This window comes from Malus domestica, chromosome 14, assembly GCF_042453785.1.
Source record: "Malus domestica chromosome 14, GDT2T_hap1".
Taxonomy (NCBI): Eukaryota; Viridiplantae; Streptophyta; class Magnoliopsida; order Rosales; family Rosaceae; genus Malus; species Malus domestica.
In genome coordinates, this window is record NC_091674.1 from 2,784,728 (window position 1) to 2,808,652 (window position 23,925).

General features: G+C 35.3%; 2 protein-coding genes, 1 long non-coding RNA gene and 2 other non-coding genes across 6 annotated transcripts in view; 1 reads left to right on the forward strand and 4 right to left on the reverse strand.

The window, feature by feature from the left end:
• LOC103430958 (ubiquitin-ribosomal protein eL40 fusion protein) overlaps positions 1 to 19,546 on the reverse strand; it is a 32,463-nt gene extending 12,917 nt beyond the window's left edge. The window contains exons 1-4 of one of the 2 annotated variants that reach the window (XM_008369101.4): positions 19,177 to 19,546; positions 18,973 to 19,075; positions 17,931 to 17,997; positions 17,622 to 17,780 (exon numbers count right to left, since the gene is read on the reverse strand). In XM_008369101.4, the coding sequence (XP_008367323.1) occupies positions 17,754 to 17,780; positions 17,931 to 17,997; positions 18,973 to 19,075; positions 19,177 to 19,366 (387 nt within the window). In that variant the 5' untranslated portion in view covers positions 19,367 to 19,546 and the 3' untranslated portion in view covers positions 17,622 to 17,753. Of the gene's footprint in view, positions 1 to 17,621; positions 17,781 to 17,930; positions 17,998 to 18,972; positions 19,076 to 19,176 lie in introns of those variants that run through there. The other variant, XM_070812220.1, reaches the window with a different exon arrangement.
• Positions 10,328 to 11,293, reverse strand: LOC139191585 (uncharacterized). The gene is made up of 4 exons (XR_011575668.1): positions 11,251 to 11,293; positions 11,066 to 11,161; positions 10,904 to 10,984; positions 10,328 to 10,835 (listed from the first exon to the last, which is right to left on the reverse strand). It is a non-coding gene; the product is annotated as an uncharacterized lncRNA (long non-coding RNA).
• On the forward strand, positions 13,155 to 15,662 carry LOC103424262 (1-aminocyclopropane-1-carboxylate oxidase homolog 4-like). Its single transcript, XM_008362350.4, has 2 exons — positions 13,155 to 14,062; positions 14,756 to 15,662. The coding sequence occupies exons 1-2, from the start codon at positions 13,214 to 13,216 to the stop codon at positions 15,014 to 15,016; spliced, it is 1,110 nt and encodes a 369-aa protein (XP_008360572.3). The 5' UTR covers positions 13,155 to 13,213; the 3' UTR covers positions 15,017 to 15,662.
• On the reverse strand, positions 18,759 to 18,860 carry LOC114821268 (small nucleolar RNA snoR99). The gene has a single exon (XR_003768714.2). It is a non-coding gene; the product is annotated as a small nucleolar RNA snoR99 (small nucleolar RNA).
• A 2,279-nt stretch (positions 19,547 to 21,825) lies between the features above and the next one.
• Positions 21,826 to 23,682, reverse strand: LOC103430959 (uncharacterized). Its single transcript, XR_011575442.1, has 5 exons — positions 23,547 to 23,682; positions 23,216 to 23,282; positions 22,597 to 22,649; positions 22,460 to 22,505; positions 21,826 to 22,113 (listed from the first exon to the last, which is right to left on the reverse strand). It is a non-coding gene; the product is annotated as an uncharacterized protein (transcript).
• Between the last annotated feature and the right edge of the window lie 243 nt (positions 23,683 to 23,925).

The following is a 23,925-nucleotide window of genomic DNA, read 5'->3' on the forward strand; positions in this document are numbered from 1 at the left end:
GTGGGCCTTAGCGCCACTTTAGCAGTAGAGTCCACCTTATCACTTTTTATAATAACAAGCATCTCCAAAAGAGAACTGGACTTAACTCCTAATAGACATCTTAGTACAGACTTCAGTACTGGGGGCATGACAGGACTTTTACGCAGAGCAATTCTATCAGCAATCGTACTAGCCATTCTCGACATGGCAGACTCCACAGGCTTAGATCTAGCAGCCTCATCTTTCTTCCCATTGGAAGAAGTCATGTCAATCACAGGATTCTCGGCAGCAGGCGGACCCTCACGAGCAACGGATGAAGTTTTTATTTTGTTCTCAACAGACATCTCTTGAGCAGGCAGAGAATATCTCTTCTTTCCACCTTCATTCATAGTAGGTTCCACGATAGCATTCAAACAAGCTAATGCATATGCCTTAATCCTATTTACCTTCTCTCTCGGGAGTAACCCACATTTCTCTCGGCGAAGAGGACTAAGCAGCTAACGTCCTTCACGGTACTCAACATGGGAGCTCAACCCATACTGGCTTTTTCCTCATTTTTCTCTCGGACCAGCAGGCAAGAGGCCTACATGCCTAGCATTTCAGCAGCCCATGAGGCTCGCAACCTCTTTATTTCTCTCAATCTCTGACCCGGCCCGCGTCAGGTCCAAGAACCCAAAGGGCATGAGTCATGCGACTTGCCTAGCATTACGCCCCAACGACTCAATCCACAACCCCAGCCGCATAGATGCCCTTGGCTTTAGCTAAATCAAGCAGCCCAAGCAGTGGTCCTTGCCACAACGCCTCATCGACCCATGCTGAGCCAATTCCTAGCCCTTGCCAGCCGATATGCCACACCACCCTAACGATTGTCCCGCGACAATACTATCCAAGAAAAGACAAGGAAATTTAATTTTTTTTTTCTTACCTCGGTATGGTACGGAGAAGACAAAGAAAGCAACGAAAGACGATCTTTTGCCCGAGGAAGAGGTAGAAGATTGCTAGGGGAAGGGGAACAAATATCCTTTAGCATTCTCTCTCTTGTAGGGTAGAATAAATTGCTCTCCAAAGTTGATTTAACAATCTACTTAAGGTAGACTTAAATACGCTTTGAGAGAAATCTATTTTCCTTTCCTAGAATGATCTAATTTCCTATTAAAGAGGGAATCTACATCAAAATAGGAAACAGTCTTATGTTTCCTAAAGCAAGAATATCTCTACATCTACTGCTCTTTCTTGCGAGCAGCCTAACAGGTGTGGGGGCATTTATGGAGCCAAAAATAATCAAAAGGAAACACGTGGATTTTTGGGTAAAAATGACAAAATTACCTCGAGGCACACCCGGATTTCTACGCACGAGCAGCGGGCAATCATCCCTCAACCAAGTCAAAAATGCCCAAAATAGGTATTTATTCAAAACCTATTGCATCCATTGTCACAGCCCGTTCCAAATCTTTTATATCGGGAAAGTAAAATGACGGATTTACCCACAACGGGCATTAAGGTACGTGTGTGTGTGACAATATCTAGTTTAATCTTAGATAAGTTTTGGGAGAAAAATAAATAAGATAAGTTGGATTATTAATTTGGTTCTTGTTAATTTGGTTAGGGATTTAGAAAAATGGATGGTGTGGATTGAGTGTGGACATCTAAACCCTCACACTCTCCCTCTCTCTATCCCGTAGCCTCTCTCTCTCCTCCATCTCGACTCACTCTCTCTCTCACACCCACATGGTACGGCCTCACCCAAAACCCCTCAAAACTCAGTGGATCGAGGCAACCAAGGTAAGAATCTTCATCCTTGAGATGTTTTGAGTTGATTGGTACTAGTTTTAGGACGTGAAACCTTCGATTTCACGTGAACCCGAAACTTATCTAAGATTAAACTAGATATTGTCACACACACACGTACCTTAATGCCCGTTGAGGGTAAATCCATCATTTTACTTTCCCGATATAAAAGTTTCGGAACGGGCAGGTTTCACATCCTAAAACTAGTACCAATCAACTCAAAACATCTCAAAGATGAAGATTCTTACCTTGGTTGCCTCGATCCACTGAGTTTTGAGGGGTTTTGGGTGAGGTCGTACCATGTGGGTGTGAGAGAGAGAGTGAGTCGAGATGGAGGAGAGAGAGAGAGGCTACGGGATAGAGAGAGGGAGAGTGTGAGGGTTTAGATGTCCACACTCAATCCACACCATCCCTTTTTCTAAATCCCTAACCAAATTAACAAGAACCAAATTAATAATCGAACTTATTCTAAATCCCTAACCAAATTAACAAGAACCAAATTAATAATCCAACTTATCTTATTTATTTTTCTCCCAAAACTTATCTAAGATTAAACTAGATATTGTCACACACACACGTACCTTAATGCCCGTTGAGGGTAAATCCGTCATTTTACTTTCCCGATATAAAAGTTTCGGAACGGGCTGTGACATCCATCCTCATCAAATATTCTCCACAAGTTAACCCCTAAATCATTCCTTTTTAATTATATTAATTAGCTAATTAATTGATTTATTATTCAATTAATTTGCTAATTAGCTACAAATCAAGAACCTAGCCCAAAAAGCCATCTAAGTGGCTGGTCCATCTCCTCCCAAGGTGGCCGGCCACACCCCTATATAAGCACCCTAATTCTCTCCAAAACTCAATTCTAATTCTCTTGCTAAATTTTCTAAATTTTCTAAACACTTTTCCCTCAAAATTCTAATTTTGGCATCGGGGGTTCTTCACCCAAAGCCCCCCCCCCCCAATTCATCATGGGCTCTTGGCATTGACCTAAGATGTTATTTGTTTTGTATATGCAATTTTATCCAAAAACAAGGAGGAAGAAATTTGCATCTACAACCTTTGTTTTTTATTTTTTATTTTTGGGTCAAATCAACTTTATTTTCTATCTTTTATCTGGGTTTGGATGTATGTGATTCACCCTTTTCTCTCCCATTGTATTTCCCTTATCAATGCAATTGTTATTCCTAACCAAAAAAATAATACTATCTAGGGAACAATATTGAGGCTAATTCATAAACTCCAGAATATATTATTCAAAACGGACATGTCAATGAGATGTATGACTCGACTTGTAAAGTTGAGGCATGCTCAACCTATCACAAGAAAGCTAATTATCTGCCAATGAGATGATACTGTCAGGGAAATAAGTTAAGTAATTGTGAAAAGTAAAGAAATAATTTAAAACTCGTTAGTGCTCTTCAAAATCCTTATCTAAACATAACTTATTGAAAATCTTGGCTCATAAGACTCAAAATCTCCTAGTTTTAAAACTCATTATTTTGGTTCAGTTTCAAAAATAGGTGCAATGTGTAATTCTGTTGCAGTTTCAAAAATAGTTTGGGTTATTTTGTTGTAGTTCCAGAAATGATGTGGTTATTTTGTTATAGTTTCGTAAATAATGTGGGTTATTTTCGTTCAATTTCAAAAATAGTGTGGTTATTTTATTATAGTTTCAGAAATAGTGTGGGTTATTTTGGTTCAATTTCATAAATAGTGTGAGCTATTTTTCTGTAGTTTCATAAATAGCGTGGATTATTTTGGTTCAGTTTCAGAAATAATGTGATTTATTTTGCAGTAGTTTCAAAAATAGTATGGTTATTTTGGTTCAGTTTCAGAAATAGTGTGGTTGTTTTGCTATAATTTCAAAAATAGTGTGGGTTATATTGGTTTAGTTTCAAAAATAATTTAGTTATTTTTCTATAATTACCTTATAGCTTTCACAACTTCCGACCATGCCTATTTGAATAAGGTTGGGACGGGTGGAACCTATTACATTTGTACACTATTTTTTTGGTATAAAAAAAAATTAAAAATACTGTGTCCCAACAGATATTTGACACAAAAAACAAGATTTTTTTCCTTCCAAAATTATTATACTTTTATTGTAAATCAAATCAATCACTTTATTTAGACTATAATATTTTATTGAATCTACATCTTTTAAATAATAAAACTACTCTCTAGAGCCCATGTGTTCTCTACATCCATCATCCTTTTCTATCTTGGTCCTTCTTTTTCTCTCTCCAGCCCTCTCTCATTTTCTCCATCTAAGTTTCAACTTTCTATCGCTGATGAGCAGCATATTGCTGAAGTGCAGCATCAAACCTTCTATAGATGACCGCAATTCCTGCTAGAAAGATCATAGGGGCTTGGGTATTTAAAAAAAATAAAAAAAATTAAATGCAGTAGCATTAGAACAACGCTGCAAACCAAAAGTAAACCCAGATTCCGGTAGGGTCGAAAGATCAGAAGGCAGAATCGTCACTCTCAATGTCAATTTTTGACGAGCAGAGGGGTGGCCACCCTTCCTCGTCCCTCTGCTCACTTCTCTTCAATAATAAAGAGTTGTTTTGTATATTTGCTTGGGCACCTCAAGGCTAAAATTGTCGCAGCGTACGAAAATGGAGATTGGGTGGAGATCGAGAGAATGAGAGAGAGAGACTCGATCAATTCAATTGCAAAATGGTGAAATTAGAATCGAATTAAGAATAAAAACGATAGTAGAGATTAGATGGAAAGATCGAGAAAGGGGGAGAATATTAAACGGGCAGAGACTAAAAGTCAAGGGTAAAAATGGAAACTAATTGCTTGGGCCAGTCTTATTGGGTTGGTTTAATATTGAATTTGTAATAACCATTCAATAAACTTATAGCATGGTTTTTGGTTAAAACTCAAAGTTTTCAAGCTCTTTTGGTTAGTTTTCTTATATATGGATAGTGTAATTGTAGGTAGACTAATTTGTAGACTTAATTTACAAATTAAATGATGTGTCACCAATACGAAATAAGCACGTTAATCAACACTTAGATTTGTAAGAGTAATGCTAAGTAAACTAAAGTTGTAGATTAAAATTGTAAACTAAATGATATGTAACAAATACAAAATAAGCATGTTAATCAACACTTAAGTAATAATCCAATCATCAACTTTTATTTCATTTGGTTGACAAAATTTTGTCTACAAAATAGTCTCCCTAACATTACCCAATTGATAATCCAATTTATGGGTGGTTGGGTATGGGATCCCAAACTGAAAATGGGATCCTGAATCCCAAACCGAAAATTTTCGGGATGGGAATTTGAAGACCAATCCTAAATCGAAATTTCAGTATACTCGAAACATTTTCGGGAATTCGGGATGGATCGAGGTTGGATTTTGCGGTTTTGGGGTTTTGGGTTTTTGGTTTGAAATTTGAGATTTTTGGGCTGTGGGTTAAAATTTGGGCTTTTGGCTTAAAATTTTGTTTCCCAAATTCATATCAATTGAAATTTAGGCTTTTTACTTCATACCAATTTAAAATTTCATACCAAGTCAAATTGATGTTTCAAGGTTCCAAACTACTTAATTTTATACTTTTATTTCTAATATAGTCTACTATCAAACTACTTAAATTCAACATTCAACATGCATGCAACCAAAATAAATATATATATTTTCTGTTCAGTTCAGGATTCCTAAACCATTGAATATGTAATTCCGATTCCCGTACCAAAAGGTTCGGGATCGGTTTGGTATGGATCCCAAAAATTTCAATATTATCGGTTTGGGAATTTTTTAATATGGGATCTGGATTTTTTTGGTTTGGTTTGGGATTATCGGGAAAAAATTTCAACCCTAATCCAATCATCAACTTCTATGTACAAATTTAGTTCCCTAGCATTACTTATATACATAATACTTGGATACTCACTCGTGACTATTTTAAAGTCCAAAAAAATTAAATAACATATCCATTATTTTTTTAAACAATAAAACAAGTATTATAATATCATTGCACACAATCAAAAAATGAGTACTTAAATTTTATCCTATGTATTACATGTTAACACTGCAACAATTAATGAGAAATGAGAATTACTATTTCTATATAGTGTTTTATCATGCTATCTACCTCTTTCCTTTTATGTGGAAAACCTTATAAGTTGTGGCTCTTGGAAGGCTTTTCTAGTAGTGTGATTATTCTGTTATTTAGTGTCGCTTGGTTCTGAAATATCACTACCAAATTACCAGTATATATTGGACATCCACATGCATGAGTCGTGCAAGGCTTTCTTCTTTTCTGTAAGTTTTTTACGTTTCTTTTTCCTCCTTTTGTATTCTTTTCCGGTCAAATGAAAAGGATATACATTAATGATTAGGTAAAATGGAACTTTCGCTGAGCAGTACGTCAAGACTTCGCACCAAAAAACGATTAAAAATAAGAGCACCAAACGCATCCCCGCCTTTATATATTTTTAGATGAAATAATTGGAGACGCACAAATATATTGTTATATTGGATTGAATGTTCTGATTCTACCAGTTGTACTAAGAAAATGGCAACCAAAAATATTGATGCAACTTTGTACGTTCGTCAATGATTCTCTTAAATTCTTTTTTCTCCTTTGGCAAATTCTGTTTATTTTATTCATTTATTTTCTTTTGATTTGTTTAATTCAAAAATCTCTCTCTCCTTTTCAATTTTTTATTAGGACTAGTTAATTTTGAAATGCAAAGTTAGGTGGAAGATCGATACTGCCGTCGATATTGAATCCCATGTGGTCTCATTCTTAATATTAAAGAACGTTTAAACTTGTCGTATTTTCAATAAAGCATAAAGGTGAAGGATGCATAATTGCATAGGTTGAGAGCCCGAACCTAATCTTACATTCTTTTATAAAGAACTAGTAGCGAGCATATATTTTGTGTACGTGTGAACAATTTCTCTTAATAAGTGCATATTTTTTTCAATACTATTATTAAGAGAAGCCTCATTGTCAACTTTTTTCCCTTTTTTTTTTCCTATTTTGTCCTCCTTATGTAAATATTGTGTATCAAAAGTGTTATTAAGAAAAGCCTCATCGTCAACTTTTTTCCCCTTTCTCTTAATAAGTGCATATTTTTTTTCTATACTATTATTAAGAGAAGCCTCCTTGTCAACTTTTTCCCCTTTTTTTCTTCCTATTTTGTCCTCCTTATTTAGACCTGACAGTTTCTTACACGACACGAAAATAATAGGTTTTGGGTCAACACGATAACTAATCGGGTCATTATAGGGTGACCCGTTAATAACGAGTTCTTAACGGGTATGCACCGGGTTCTTAACGGGTATATAAGCGGGTAACACGTGAGTAACCCATTTCGACCCATTAAGAAAAATAAGTTATAATTTTAAAGTTTAATTACTAAAAAAATTATTATAAAATACAATAGTCATATTGTATATATTGGTATATTCTATATTAAATATATTTTTTTGTATTATTATTCTATATAAGTTAAAAAAAATTTAAGTTTTATTCATTTATTTATTTTTATTATGAGAGTTTCTTATTATCATTAATAGGATAAATTTTACTTACATGCTATTGCCCGCAATTAAAATCAACTAGTATAATATTAGTATAGGCAATAAGACATCCCTACAAGTATGAAAAATGTGAAAGAATATATAAACATTCATGATTCATCATTCCTCCACGAGTAGACAATGGTTACACTTACATTATCGTTTAGATTTTTAAAACCCTCCAAACCATCATGAATAGTATTTTTTATTTGAGTATAAAAATAATAAAATTAACAATAATTATTGTAGAAGTGTAAGAAATGTAAAAAATATATATATACAATCACTCGTAGTGACAAGCTTTACACCTTTCGTGAAGGGGTCAACTTCGAAATCCGACACTATAATCCATAAACCTTAAATTTGTATTTAACTGTCGATTGTCATTTAGGCTTTATTTTTTATATTGAATTTCATTTAAATTTTTCTTTTTTTAAAACATGATCTTCTGGGGGATGCAGGACGATGAACGGTTAGGATCTTTGATATCACGTCCCGATATTTACGGTTAATTGAAATATGAGTCGACGTTATATAGTTTGTAGAGACTTTATAAACACCAAGCAATATTTTCACTAACGGTAAAACTCTGAACATAATATCAACAATCCGAACCGTTCATCTTTTTGTATCCTCTAATTGATCATGTTTTCAAAGTTAAGCCATTTACGAAAGTTGTAAAGCTTGTCATTACGAGCGTTTATATATATTTTCTATATTTTTCACACTTCTACATTAATTAAAAAACTATTAAAGACTTTACTTAAACAATAGTCATATGATAAATGAGAAGAGAGTGCTAATGTAGAAAGCCTCACTGAAAATATCATCAATATAACTCTTGAAGACAATATATCAAGCCAAAGATTCAATACCGTTTCCCATGGTGATTGATGAAAATTGAAGAGTTTGATTGTAAGAAAATGTGCAAGGTTCCAAACCTTGAAACATAACTCCCTTAATTTTGCAAATCTTTTGAACATTTGATATTTTGTAATGTTCTAATGTTTTATTTTTATTTTTATTATGCTCTTATTTTGGGTATGTAAATATGTAATATTTGAAAGACAAATGCGTTTTTATGTTTTGAATGTGATAATATGGTATGTATATACTTATTTAGTATTATGTTTTTCATTTTATTATTTATTGGTTTAAAATATATTTTCTTTAAGGGGTAACGGATCCGGTCATATTACCTGTTAATATTATTTGGTCGATTTCGGGTCGGGTCATTTTACCCGTTTATTTTAACGGGTGTTACACGACACGACCCGTTAATATATCGAGTATGACACAAAAACAACACGAACACGGAAAACACGACATGAATGCCAGGTCTATTCTTATGTAAATATTGTGTATCAAAAGTGAGGGTAAAATTGAAAAAATAAGTATATGATTGTCATTTTCTCAAAAAAAAAAAAGAGGGTAAAATAGGAAAAATAGGAATATGACTGTCATTTTGTCAAAAGATACAAAATTACTATTCTGCCCTCCTTTTTGTCAATAGTGTGTATCAAAAGTGAGGGCAAAATAAGAAAAAAAAAAGGGGAAAAAGTTGACAAAAAAGGTTCTCTTAATAATATAGATATAGATAATATAGATAGATAATAGAAAAATGAATCCATTTCCTCTCCATGAATGTGCGTTAATAATATAGATATAGATAATATAGATAGATAATAGAAAAATGAATCCATTTCCTCTCCATGAATGTGCTTGACTCATGATGGCCATACTTATTCAAGGTTTGGTTTGATTATACTCTCTCTGTCCAATTAGGTTTATACCTTCTGTGTGGTTTGTCTGAGGCTGCAGAGAATCTCCAACGGGGAGTACAAAAGTGTACAGCACAGAGTGTTGGCCAACTCATGGAAAGAAGCTCGGATGTCTATCGTGATTTTTTTTCAACCTGGCCAAATGGAGAGAAAATATCTACCGTGGACCTCTTCCGGAGCTCTTGTCACCTAAGAAACCACCAGTCTATCGAGACTTCACTGCCCAAGAATACCTTGAAAATTTCTATAGCAAAGGAATAGATACCAAGTCTCTGATTGAGAAAATCACTATAAAAATTTGAGATATCCATCTCTTTTTTAAAGATATATATATATATATGCGCCCTCTCTTATATATGAAATCTCTGCACACGACTATATCATAATGAATTAATATACCTAACTGGTTGTACCAAGATACACATTTATAATGAATTAGTGCACTCAAGTATTTCTCGGGAAATATATTATAATGAATTGGTGTAGAAATTTGATTCTCTTGTACAATGTCAACTCTTCTATAATTTGTTTTTCTTATATAAGATACATTTAACCAATATTTAAAATATCCATGAAAGTATCGATATTCTTGTCGAAATATCTTAAAAAAATTAAGAATTGATATGAAAAGGGAAGGGAAGCGGGTGGGTTGAAATGCAACTTTACCCTGTATCGGCGAGATATAAGAAAATCAATGTATATTAACAATATTTACCGATTCACCATAGGATTTTGTCGGCACTACTACAAAAAATAGCTTTTTCGAGGAAAACAAGTTTGTCTCGTAAAGCAAAGTTTCGTCGCGTCAAAATTATGACAAAGACGTTTGTTGCACTACAGTTTAAGGGACAAAGTCTGTCATCGTGTCAAGTTTAAAGTTACCACAGAGTGTCGTCATGTTGGGTTTCTGGCAATGATAGGTCTTCATTAGGTAAGACCTTGTGCGACAGATTGTTTAGTCGGGTCAACAAGGACACAATGAAGTTTGCCCTATCTTATTTGGTTTTCGAGTATTTTTAAGTTTTTTTAATTTATAAATATGTTGTCGTTTCAACTTACGCGGGACGAAGGCCTCCAAACTTTAAATCTTAGGCGACGAAAGCTATTCGTTGTGCAACTGGGTTTTAAACTAATTTTTAATTAATAATTTATTTATTAAATTAGATATTTCAATTAATTTTTCTTGTTATATCACATATTTTAATTAATTTAAAGCACAAAAGAATAATTAATATAATTATTATTTATGTTATATATGAAAATGTACCTACACGAAGAAAAAAAAATAATAATATCCTAATACAAGAAAAAGAAACTATAAAAGTTGGTGGCCGATGTCTACTAGGTTGGATGGCTCAGTATCTATTGGATGGAGCGCTTGGGAACCCGATGTCTGAGCTGGTTGAGAAGCAGATGATGGCAGGGGAATCGAAAGCCGGACAACTAGAGCTCCTCAAACTGCCGTTGTAGGTCTTTAACTTGGGCGTCAACGTGGTGCTACAAGTCCTCAACTTCCCGAGATTTGTGTAGAAGAAAAGGAGGCAATAGTGTCACGGTGTCACATGTTCGCCATCCCCCAATAAACCTTATCAGGCCCACGATCGAGGCTCTGATCTAGGGTATCAGTCATGATCTGAAAACCCGCATCCTCGGTTGGCGTCATGTCCTCGATAAAGGTGTATGGGAAGCTACGGTACTACCTCTTGGATTGCTCTTCTCCACCATAGTAGCCTATAATAATAAGAAAACACATATTAATATTTAATTAATATTATAATATTTCTAAAACATAAACTTACATGGAGCTACTTAGTTGTCTCATTGCCAGGTCGAACATAAACTTCCTTAAACATGTCGATTCTCAGGAACTTAATGTTGTCCTAAAAAAAGTGTTAAGAAATTTATTATTAATTATAATAGAAATTAATAAAAATTACAATTTAAAATTAATATACTTTTACCTATCGTCGCTTCTCTAATTTATAGAAAAAGGGCCTCGAACCAGAGTGGTGAAGTTTCTTCTCCGACATGTTGATCTTGTTTGCCTTAGTTCTCTTCTGTTAAACACAAAATGTACGTATTTGTGCGTATATTTTTTAAATTAATAAAAATAAGTAGAATATCATTAAAATATTATTACACTTACCACATATTTTGGGTCTTGAAAATGCCTACACAACCACTCCTAATATACTGAGCTCTTTACCAACTCCTGAGGGCAACCTTCTAGCGATCTTTGAATCTATAAAAGTCTTATAATATTTGTGGAGGTTGCTCTTCCGTTGGAGTACCAGGTATGTGGTCCATATTGCATCAAGGTTCTCAACATTCTTGTTCGGGTGCAAATATAAAATAAATAAAAAAATTAAAATAGTATTAAATTATTAATATTTGTATATATATTTTTTAAGTATGAATGTAAGTTGACAATATTAACCGACAACTCATACAACACCTCCTGCCTCGTCTCCTCCACGTTGCTCTCCAAAACTCTTACCGCATAGGGCAATGAGGCACTTACGGATTCAATTTGTGGGCCAACATGTTATGCTACTCAGACGTAATCAATGTATGATGTTGATATGATAACCATAATACCTTTATTTAATGATTAAACAAATAGAGTTTTAACGAAAATCACATAGTACTGTTTACTTTAACGAAAAATCACATTTTTACACTAAAAAGTTAAATTTTTTACTATTCACTTTACCATTTATTTTGTCCTTATCATTAAAACTCAAAAATTTCTAATCATTTTCATTAATTTTCCTTTAAACAAAACCTAACATTAAACAGCTCAATAAAATAGCTCAACTGCCATTTTTTATCTTCCACTCTTTCTTTTTCCACCTGGCCCCTCCCCCTCTCTTTATCTTCTCTCCCAACTCTCATCTTCCACCTAGTGCCACCTCCTTTTTCTCTCTTTCTTTCTTTATATTATATTTTAAAAGAATTAATTTCAAAAAGAAAAAAAGTTTAAACTTCTCGCCTATTTTTCAATAAAGCTAAAGCTAATGAGGATCCTATTTGGGTCCTCTTTGTAAGGATTTCGAAGATCCTTTAATCATGTTCATTCATCATACACCGTTCGATCATAAATTATTTTAAAAATTTTATTTAAAATTGAACACAAATAATACCTGACAAAAACTAACCACATAATTTACGATGAACGGATACGGTTAAAATATCCGGAGAGGATCATCATTCCCATAAAGCATAGGTGATTGTGCCCTCCCACTTCCCATACACTCTCATCCCCTTCTATTTTGTGCGGTCACGATTAAACCACATCAATATTTTATATTGATTTTTTTATAAAGATAATAAGATAAAAAATAATAATAATATAAAATGTTAACGTAACTTAACTGTGATCGTACAAATAAAAAAGAATAAAAGTATATGAGAAGTGGGAAGGCAAAGAAGCCAAGTTGAATCTTACCTTCTTTTATAAAGGTAAAGGATGCATAAAGGTCAATAAAGTTGAAAAGGATCCAGGGAAAGTCATCCATAATAATTAACTTGGAACTTTATACTTTTTAGGTTTAGTTGGAGATTTTCCGATCAATGTCTCGTTTGGTACGTTCATAATTTTTTTATTTACTTGTTCTTGATTTAATTAGTAGATTAATTTTATATATAGTATTTGAATTTGTTGATTAGGGTTTTAATTTTGAGAATAGACTATGTTCCATTGTTGTTGTTTCACGTTGATATACTTGTATAAAGGCAAAAAAGAAAAATAAACATAATTTTATACGGTACTAATTTTAGCTAACCCACCCAAGATAAAAATCCTGGCTCCAATCTTGGTGCGAAGTGAAATGAAAATGTCAACAAGTCATGATTCACAACTTCACTACCATAACTATAGTGTACGCTCATCATACACTTAATTTTTTGTCATATGTCTTTTCACATAATTCTAGTTAACTTTCAAATTAAATGTTACATTTTCAATTTTGATCAAAAAAATCAACCAAAATAAAAGAACATGTGACAGATAATTAGGCGGTGAGCAAAAATGCTTTATAAAAGGGAGACGCATTCATATATACTTAGATAGGATTGAATTGAATGCTCTTAAGTCTATCAATTCTAAAATGGCAGCCAAAATTGATGCAACTTTGGGATCATACGACCGCATGAAGGAAGTGAAAGAATTCGACGAGTCGAAGATGGGAGTCAAAGGCCTCTCTGATTCTGGCATCATGACCATCCCTCATATTTTCGTCCACGACCCTCAAACCTTAGCCAACCTCAAACCCTCATCCAAAAACACCACAACCACCATCCCCATCATCGACCTTTCTAACATCAACTCCCCCGCTCAACGCCACAAAATCGTTGACCAAGTGAAATCCGCTGCCAAAACCTTTGGCTTCTTCCATGTCATTAACCACGGTGTGCCTGTCTCCGTTTTGGATGAAACAGTCAACACTGTCAAAGCGTTCCATGAGCAGTCCTATGAAGACAGAGCCAAGTACTACAAGAGAAATGAAGGAAAGGGAGTCATGTATGCCACCAATACCGACTTGTACCGCACATCGGCCGCAAGCTGGTGTGACTCACTACAAGTGTGGATGGCCCCGGAGAGGTCGAAGGCGGAGGAGATACCTGAGGTGTGTCGGGAAGGGGTGGTTGCATGGGATTTGCATGCAACTAAGGTGGCGGATGACGTGCTGGAGTTGCTTTCGGAAGGGTTAGGGTTGGAGCGAAGGAGGTTTAAGGAGTTAACGTTTTCAGAACAAAGGTTGCTGGTGGGGCATTGCTATCCTTATTGTCCCCAGCCAGATCGGACGGTGGGGATTAAGGCTCATACTGATGGTTCGATTCTGACGGTTCTGTTGCGGAACCATGTTCCTGGGTTGCAAGTTAAGCATGAGAACGAGTGGCTGGATGTGGAGCCTGTGCCTGGAGGTTTGATTATTAATGCTGGAGACATGCTACAGGTAAATCCAACATGATATCATGTTCATATTTTCTCTTGGTTGAACAATTTGTCGTCCAACTATATAAATCCGGTGAAATACTCTTGATTTACTTTCTACCATATAAGAAGTGCATTATTTGTATCTAATACATTTTTTTAATACAATCCAAATCAATTAATCTACCTTAAAGAGGTGGAGGGATATTTAAATCCGAAACGCAGTAGGTTGAAGAGGAAATCGCTAACTGCAGAATATCTAATACATCACCTAAACACAAATTTGTGTGGTGGATACAACATATTTTTTCCTATTTTCTCTTGGATAAAAAATTAATGGGAGTTTTAACGAAAAGCCCGCAGTACTGTTCACTTTAATGAAAAATCACATTTTACCTTTTATTTTGTCCTTATCATTAAAACTTAAAGTTTTCAAGCCATTTTCATTAGTTTTCCTAAAATTAATCTCATGTGGAAAATGTTGAGTTTAATTTTCATTTTCATCTTCTTCTTTTTTAAGTTTTATAAAAAGAAGTTAATTTGATAATACTAAGTTAGATTTTTTCTTTTTATGATAAGGTTAGTAGTTAAATTGTTAGTTATTAAAAGAAAAATGAATGGTTGAGGATCGAATCTGCACCATAAGCATTATTTGTTCTATTTTGTTTATATCGATTATTTATTTTAATTACTGTGTTTTTGGGTGAGGGTTTAGATAATCTCCAACGGGGAATATAAAAGTGTGGAACACAGGGTGTTGGCCAACTCTTGGAAAGAAGCTCGGATCTCTATTGTGATATTTTTCGGCCTAACCAAATGGAGAGAAGGTGGCTACTATGGACCTCTGCCGGAGCTTTTGTCACCTGAGAAACCACCAATCTATCGAGACTTCACTGAACAAGAATTACAGGAAAATTTTTACAGCAAAGGACTAGATAGCAAGTCTCTGGTTGATAAACTCACAATAAAAAATTGAGATGGGTTGTTAATCTCTCTTCCACCATGTTTGTAATTAGAGTAAACTGCCGATTTGCCCCCTGAACTATCACCCAACTTTCGATTTGCCCCCTGAACTTTTTGATTAGAAAATTAAGGACTTAAACTAATTTTTTTTGGCCAATTTCCCCCCTACCATTAGTTTTTCATAAATTTCATCCAAATTAACGTTAACTCTTATCATGTGCAAACCACGTAACTCTCATTTGTGGACAAAAGCGTCATTTCACTAGACCTTCAGACAGAAAAGCTATATAATCACACATATTTGCATAGGTTTATATTTTAGAAATCTAAAGTTTTCAATTATTTTAAAGAATGAAGTGACCGAACTACCCACACATGTTGTGCATATGCTTCCATTTAACAGAAATTTGGATGAAATGAATGAAAAATTAACAGCAGGGGGCAAATTGGCCAAAAAAATTAGTTTAAGTCCTTAATTTTCCAATTAAAAAGTTCAGGGGGCAAATCGAAAGTTGGGTGATAGTTCAGGGGGCAAATCGGCAGTTTACTCTTGTAATTATATCCCCTAGTAATATTTATATATATATGTAACTGGTTTGCAACATGCTTTTTAAGGTTTGTAATATAATTAATAAAAGTTTGCGAATATATTTCCAATATTCATAGGGCTCTAGTTCAATTTGCAACACTAGGATCAAATTGAATTATCAAAGTTTAACACGGTTGGGGAACTTGAACTTCTAGGTCGAGGTAGACTTGGGTTTTGAGAACATCATCTTGTCTCCCTTGGTGCGGAATTGTACCAATTTCCGGAATATCTCGAAAGAGTTAGCTTGTCTTAGGAAACACTCTAGTAACATCAACGGCTTGAAGATAGCATGATTGATCAAGATAATGACTTGCTCAAGTGAAGGCTGTGGGAATTACTAGGGTTGCTTGGATGGTAATGCTTGAGGCTTGAAGTACGCTTCTGGACTAAATGAAACTCTCTGGAGTTATTTCCTGGGTGGTTCCCTCTCCCTGGGTTTCTTTTATCTTTCTCTGTGTTACCTCCTCTGTCTCTATGTGTTATCCTCTTCTCTAATGATTTCTCCCTCATTATGTAAGTGAAGGGTTCTTCTATAGGCTTAAAGGGAATCTCTATTTGTGGCATGGTCTTCCCCTCTTTCTCCCTAGCTCTCCTATTATTCCTTTTTTGGTGTAATATAGATGCATTGTTGAGACTTGCAGTTTGCTTTTTCCCGAGGCGCATCTTTCCCAGGGCGACCTTCCCCAAGCGTTACTTCTAGTAGTGCGCCTCATGGCTTTCGCGCATTGTTTGTTTGTGTAAGCTGGGAAGTGAAAGTCAACATTAAATGCCTAACTTGCTGAGTTTAGCATGCATTTAATGCATGAATCTAGTTTAGTTCTAACTAAAAGGGTTGGCCTGCTAGGGAAAGGAGTAAACTAAGCTAGTTCTCTTTCAATGTTGCCTGCGTGAAATGCAAAGGATATGGGCTTGGATCTTTAGGCCCCCAAGCAGCCCAAAGTCTTCCATGACCCCGATTCCACTTAGGCTTGATAACCTTCCGTAACCATCCATATCACAATTCACTTGACAAGTCCCGAATATGTGACTTGAGCTTAGTATGAATAGTGACTAGCATGAGGAAGCATGGCATGATAAATAGGCATGAACATGGCGTGAATATACAGCTTAATCATCGTGGCATGGCATGTTTGTAAATATATTCATCATCGATCCTGCGCATTGGCATGTGTTTGGGCTTGAATGTAGGTTTTGCATGACAATTGGGCCCTAAGACTTTGTTGGATTGGTATGTAATATTTTTTGGCCCCAACAAACCCCAACAATTTGCGATGGAGAGCTGATTTCACATACCTTTTTAACTTTTGTTCATTTTTATTTCTGATCATCCGATTGAATATATCAAACAGAAACAAGTGGACATGAAAGATGGAGAGCTGATTTCACATACCTTTTTAACTTTTGTTCATTTTTATTTCTGGTCATCCGATTGAATATATCAAACAGAAACAAGTGAACATGAAACTCGCAGCTGAAGTAAGTTTACACCTCATGCTTAAGAGGTCAATCTGGTTATACATTTTCATATGTATTTGATTCGTTTGCTACGTGCTATCGAATTTGCTATAACCAGCTGGTGATTTAAACTCATGCAATCACCGTAGAATGCAAGTGATAGCCTAACTATTTATAAACACGTGTAAAATCTCTTATTTTTCAATGTGAGATTTATTCTGTTGACGCTCCTCATATGTGACAAATATGAAAAAATAAAGAATTTATTAGTGACACTTCAAAAACAGCATCGTGAACTCATAATTTTTTCTCACATGTTGCGTTCACAAGAATCTACCGCACAAACCACCGCCTCTGCTTATATTCGACCACCACATTATTCGGCAGCCGAAACTTTGTACCTTTTGAATGCAATTCAAAAGAACTAAAAGTTGTCGATCAGCGAAAACAAGACGAAAAATGAGAAACGAGGGAAAAAATGGATAAGGCAACAGAGGGACAAACAAAGGCCTACAACAAGTTCATCAGAAAAGGATGATGAAACAGAAGCAAAACATAAACCAAGAGATCAAAATTATCCCAAGATGCATCAAATGTTAATATAAACTGCAGTAATTCAGCTCCGATACAAAGCAAATGACTTCAACTGAAATACAAAAATTCAAACTCCAGTCTAGACAAGTAATAAAAATATTCGGACGATAGTCTACTTGATCTTCTTCTTCGGCCTCAACTGCAAAAAAACCAAAATCGCAGTTTCAGTTGCTCAGAACATAAAGTGATTCCCAGCAAAACAGTCATGATCATATACAATTCTACAATCAAATTTCAAATGCGGTAAGCAAGCAGCGACCATAATACATCCAAAGAAAAATAAAAGTACCTGATTGCTGTGGCCACACTTCTTCTTCCTGCAGTTCACTGCCCTTGGATGAAGACGAGCATAGCACCTAACAAACAAGGGAGATGAGAAAAACTTAGATGTCAGCATAACAATCTATCGTTTGGATTATCACATAAAAATCAAGTGTTGAAACAATACAAGTGGAAAAACAATGGGAGGATACAACAACAATACACATCCAACACAATATCAATTAACATTGTATAGAATATTAAGATCAATTACAGGAAAAGCCTAGTTGACAATGTTGAAACACTAGAAACCATGAGATTTATCTCAACGTCAAGCTCTAAAATCAAAACGAAAACAATCACATCCTACAATATCTATCAAGTAAACATAGCAACAATAGGATGTTCCACCCATGAACATCAACTGAAAACTGTTGATCGCAGCTGACACAATTAATGGATGGAAATAAATATCGAGACAAGCATAACCTCAATACACTTTAACACAGAAAGGAGGCTAAGTAATTGTCTCAACAATGAAGGATGAACCAAAACCTCAACACAACGCCCAACCCACAAAAATAAACGGAAAGTTGATTAAACGGATTTTCTTATTGGAAACAATCAGAGTGTAACTTGCTCAGAAAAGAAAACAACAAAAAACGCCTAGCCATTTGCCACTTAAGAAAATCCTAATTCATCCAATCAAAATCTCAATACCAAATTTACTCATATCTTCATCTCTGAAACATCATTAATTAATATCGTCAACTGATCACTTAAATTAGGGTCTAGAAGCAACATTAAGCAAGTGTTTTTACATAACAAATGCTATACAAACATAACAGCAATTAATCAATGTTCCACTCAAGAAAATCAACTGAAAATAATTAAGCCCAGCTGACAAAGTTAAAGAGAATGGGAATTTATGTCGGGACAAGTATAACCTCAATTGCATTCTATCTGAAATGGACGCTAAGTAATTGTCCCACTAAATTAATCACTAAATTAACAACAAATTAGAACAAAAAGAAAACATTCACACATCAAGGAGAAAAAAAGATAATTACTTTCTGCAAATCATCTTCTCCTGATTGTACTTGCGAGCCAAAGCCATGAGAGAAGGCTCGATAATCCCTCCGCGGAGCCTCAGCACGAGATGAAGAGTCGACTCTGAATCAAAACAGAGCAATCAATTCGAATCAGACTCCGCAATGAAATACAATCAACTGAAAAATCCCAAAAATTTAAAACCCTAAGAAAAAAAAGCCGACCTTTCTGTATGTTGTAGTCAGCCAGGGTGCGGCCGTCTTCGAGCTGCTTGCCGGCGAAGATGAGGCGCTGCTGGTCCGGCGGAATGCCCTCCTTGTCCTGGATCTTGGCCTTGACATTGTCGATGGTGTCGCTGCTCTCGACCTCGAGAGTGATGGTCTTCCCGGTTAGGGTTTTCACGAAAATCTGCATCTTCAGGTTCCTTTGGCTGTGTCTCTGTGAGAGGCGGAAATGGCTTCGTTAGGGTTTTATAATCAGCTTCTAGGGTTTCATTTCTTGGGGCTTCTCGCTTGGGGCCAAGGCTTGACCCGGAATGACCCGATATAATTGGGCCGCTTGTTAAAAAGTGTGGCTATTTGGCCATATATATATATATATATATTTAATGTTCTCTTCCTCTTATTCTTCGCCTATCATTATCGTCGTATATTTTCGTTAAAATTCTCGACCATTTATGTAGTGTCATGCATGCATTGGGTTTGATTTCCTTGCTGCCTTTATTATGTCCTATTTGGGTGCCAAGGTTCTTGTTTTTCTTGCTGACTTGTTTCTTTCCCTTTTATGCATTTACTCTCCTTTTTTTGTACATTTCATGCAAAACTACACTTTTTCTTTAACAATATTGGACCACTTTGATAATTTAACATCCCAGTATGTACTTGAACAACTTTGGTTATATGAGCCGTTAGTCTAGAAATCATGATTTTGTATAGTTGGAATATAATTGCATAAAACCGTAAAGCTATCTCCGTATCCCAAAATATAGGAAATCGTAGCATAAAGAGGGAATGCTCCTCCTCAATCGTTGCATCCTTCTTAAATATATATTTTGCAAGAAATCATGATATTTAGTTGGAGGGTAAGATCTTGAATGTAGGTAAGGTTCTTGTTTCGTCTATAGAGACAAAATTGAATAAATAAATATACTTACACATGATTAGTGATGCAAAGGTCATCCTTAAGTTTACGTGCCACCTTTTTTACATTTTATGTATTGTAACAATGATTCAAGTCTCCTGTACAATAAATTATAAACATATTAACAAATGATGCTAGATGCATCAGTAGTACTATATTGTAAATATCAAATTTTATGTATCTAATTATTTTAACTTATGGTATGCAATAGTTACTTATCTCTTTTCTGAATATGCATATTGTTTTACGAAGCTAAATTTGGTAAAAAAACATTTGGTAGATAAGGATACAACTGTTGTTCGTATTCTCCTCGATCTTCATTGATTGCATTCATATAATTATGATATGGATACATTTCGTTCATAATTTTGTGATGCAATCAATGAAGATCAAGGAGAAGACAACAGTTGTATCCTTATCTACCCAATGTTTTTTACCATATTCTGAAGCTTTGTAAAACAATATATATATATATATATATATATTCAACTTTTACCCATATTCAAGATCTTACTCTCCAACTAATTGGAAAGGTGAAACATCCCCTAATCAGATATCATAATTTTTTTACAAAATATATATTTAGAAAGGGTGCAATGACTGAAGAGGAGCATTCCCTCTTTATGCATATTCTATATTTTGGGATACAGAAATGATTTTATGGTTTTATACAAATATATTCTGACTATATAAAATCTAAATTGATGGTTTACTTTCCCAGACTAGCGGCTCATATAATCCTGTATTGTTTAAGACAGAACAAAGGCAGCCAGGGAAAACCAGAGAGAAGGCATGCAAACAGTAAAGTGAAGAATAAAGGTGAAAAAGGAATGTCGAAACAAAGCCTGTTAGAGTATGAGTGTGATTCTCACAGTTTAGTAATAATCATTGTTATTTCAGATTGGTATAAAGAGGTCTTAATGTGTTTATAAGAGTTAATTCAACTTTGGTTTGGATTGAAACTCTACTGTTGGCTCGAAAAATAGAACTCATACTTATACAAGGATTTGGTCTTGTATTCCTTGTAGAATTGTAATAGGGCAATCTATGTTTAGTATAAAAACATAAGTCACTGCTCTCACAAAACATACGCTCAATATTGAACTAAGACCTATTGTTAGTTTGAGTACTTTTGGTTTTGCAAGAGAGGAGAAGGCGCACTGTTTAGAAGTCCGCTTTGACTTCTTCTACTACTATTTTTACAGGTTAGTTTGTCTTTGTGTTTATCGAATTGTGATTTTAATACCTGTATAAATTTGTGGTTCTTGAGCTTAATCTCTTAACTTATATTTTTGATAAGTTTAATCTTACAAAGCCAGCAAGAAAAACAAGAACCTTGGCATCCAGTTAGGACATAACAAGGGCAGCAAGAAAAAAAAAAGAAATTTGATGTCAAATTGTGAATTTTCAGAATTTGGTGCCTAGAGAATAAGTTGATTTATGAATGTCGTGTTCTGCTCTACATTTTGTAATTTCTGGGGTTGGGGTTTTTACGGTCACTGTTGTAAAAAGGCCTCAGGTATATATGTATCAAAAAGTTAGGGTTTCAGTAATTTTTATATATACGTAGGCATGAGACAACGCATGACCGTGTATGCGTGTCATGTAGGTTGGTATCATAACACTTGCGTCTACTAAGTTGCTGCATGTCATGATAAATATGGTGACTGAAACTTTTCAGGTCTAACTGAAACTTTTCAGGTCTACCAGAAACAAAACACAGAACCAAAGTATTAGATTTTAAACCATATATAGACAACAAGAATACCATCATTTGTTCCGTGTAAAGCTCGAATGAGAATCGTCAACCAAACTAATCAGTCACCAAAACAAATTAATTCTATTATTACAACTCAGAAATAGAAGCCAAAGACGGATGTAAATCATATAACTCGGTCTGAAATAAAAATCATTTAAATAAAAAGGCCAGTAAACCTTGCAGCGTTGAGAAACATCCTGAGCGGCAAGCATAGCTGCATAAGGCGATGATTCATCCCTATCAGCTTTCACCTTCATACCACCTGAAATTGGGGGAAAAAATGGGTAATGATGGCAACAGCAGTGGAATAATCAAAAGAAAATCATCTTCCAACAGAGTATGACAGGACAGTAATGCCAAGAGTCCACAACAGAACCGAAGCATCAAGAAACGGTCACTTCTATTCATCACAATTATGGAAAAAGAGCGGTTTAAGAAGAGCGCCAATGCACCATCATACATAAACATCACTAAGCTTCCGTAACATAGCTTTACAATCAACTACAAATATCCGAATTTACTGTGGAGCGCATCCAACCATGCGGTTGCAAATCAAAAAGTACCGAAAACTATTTCAAGTAACAACTGAGAGATGTCGAAAAACATACCGGTTATGCGCACGAGAGTCTCCCTACCGGACAAGTCAGTCACATGCTGCAATTAGAAAGCAATAATTTCGCATATAAATTCAACTACAAATGAAAATGGTAAATTACATTCGAAAAGATAAAAATATGGCACTTACAATGAAGGTATCATTAAATGAGGCAAAAATATGAGCAACACCGAAGGCATGTTCTCCGTTGTTAAATCCCACATCGGCCATATAAAAAGAAAAGTAATAGTTTAAATATCATAACCCCACTCTAACTAAAATCGAGGCATTTTGTAATAAAACCCCACACCTAACAGATTGTGCAGATGATAATTACCAAGTTGGGGACAATATCGGTGTTGTTGGAAGTGGGCCGTATGGCCCGTCTCTCTGATAATTCTACATGGTATCAGAGCCAGGGAGTGGGCCTATATTGTACTGCCATGTGATGGGTGGGTCCCCTTGGCCCCGCGCGATGATGGTGGGTCCCTTGGCCCCGCGTGTAGGGTGAGTCCCCTTAGCTCTACGTGGTTGCCGATGTGTGGATCTTTCACGTGTGACCCACTAATTGGGTGTGTTGAATCCCACATCGGCCATACAAAAAGAAAAGTAATAGTTTAAATATCCTAGCCCCACTCTAACTAAAACCGATGCCTTTTGTAATAAAACCTCACACCTAACGGATTGTGCGGATGGTAATTACCAAGTTGGGCACAATATCGGTATTGTCAGAAGTTGACCATATGGCCCGTCTCTCTGATAATTCTACATCCGTCACGGAGAACAGGTCCAAGAGTAACATTATCCTCCTTGGGCTCCCTGGTCTTCTTCCTCGACTAAACGAATCGAAAAATTAAAATAAAAAGATATAATCAACACCAAATAAAATTATAAAACAGCAGCTCAATATTTTCAATAAATCTACAAATCCAAACAGTGTTAGTCTACTCCAATCGATAATTCGTAATGTGTTTGGTTGGCGAGAAAATTTGGAGGGAAAAAATGAGTATTTTCTGATCATATTTTACTTTCAATTTCTCGGCAACCATAGAATGTAAACTGCCTAAAAACACAGAAGAGAGAGAGAGAGGGAGGGTTACCATGGCTGCGAGTAAATGATTTGGTTAGACGTCTCAGATTATTCAGAACGACGACGACGCTCAGGCAGGCTCTCGGAGCTTCTAGAAAACCCCGCCGGTGTAAATCAGTCGCGAAGTTTTATAGCTAGGGTTTTGCTTTGGGGTACTAAAATGACCTTATTGCCCTTTTTAAAGTACTCACACTGGGCTATTTAAATGACTTCATTGCCTTTTTTACAGAATTCGCAAGCGAGTGGTGAATGACATGATTGCCCTTTTAAAAGTACACTAGTTACCAATTTCGGCAACGGGAGTGATGAAAAGACATAAAAATTATCTATTTTTTGTTTAAGTAAAAGTCGAGAACTAGACGGGTCTAGCCGGACGCCTAAACAGGTTC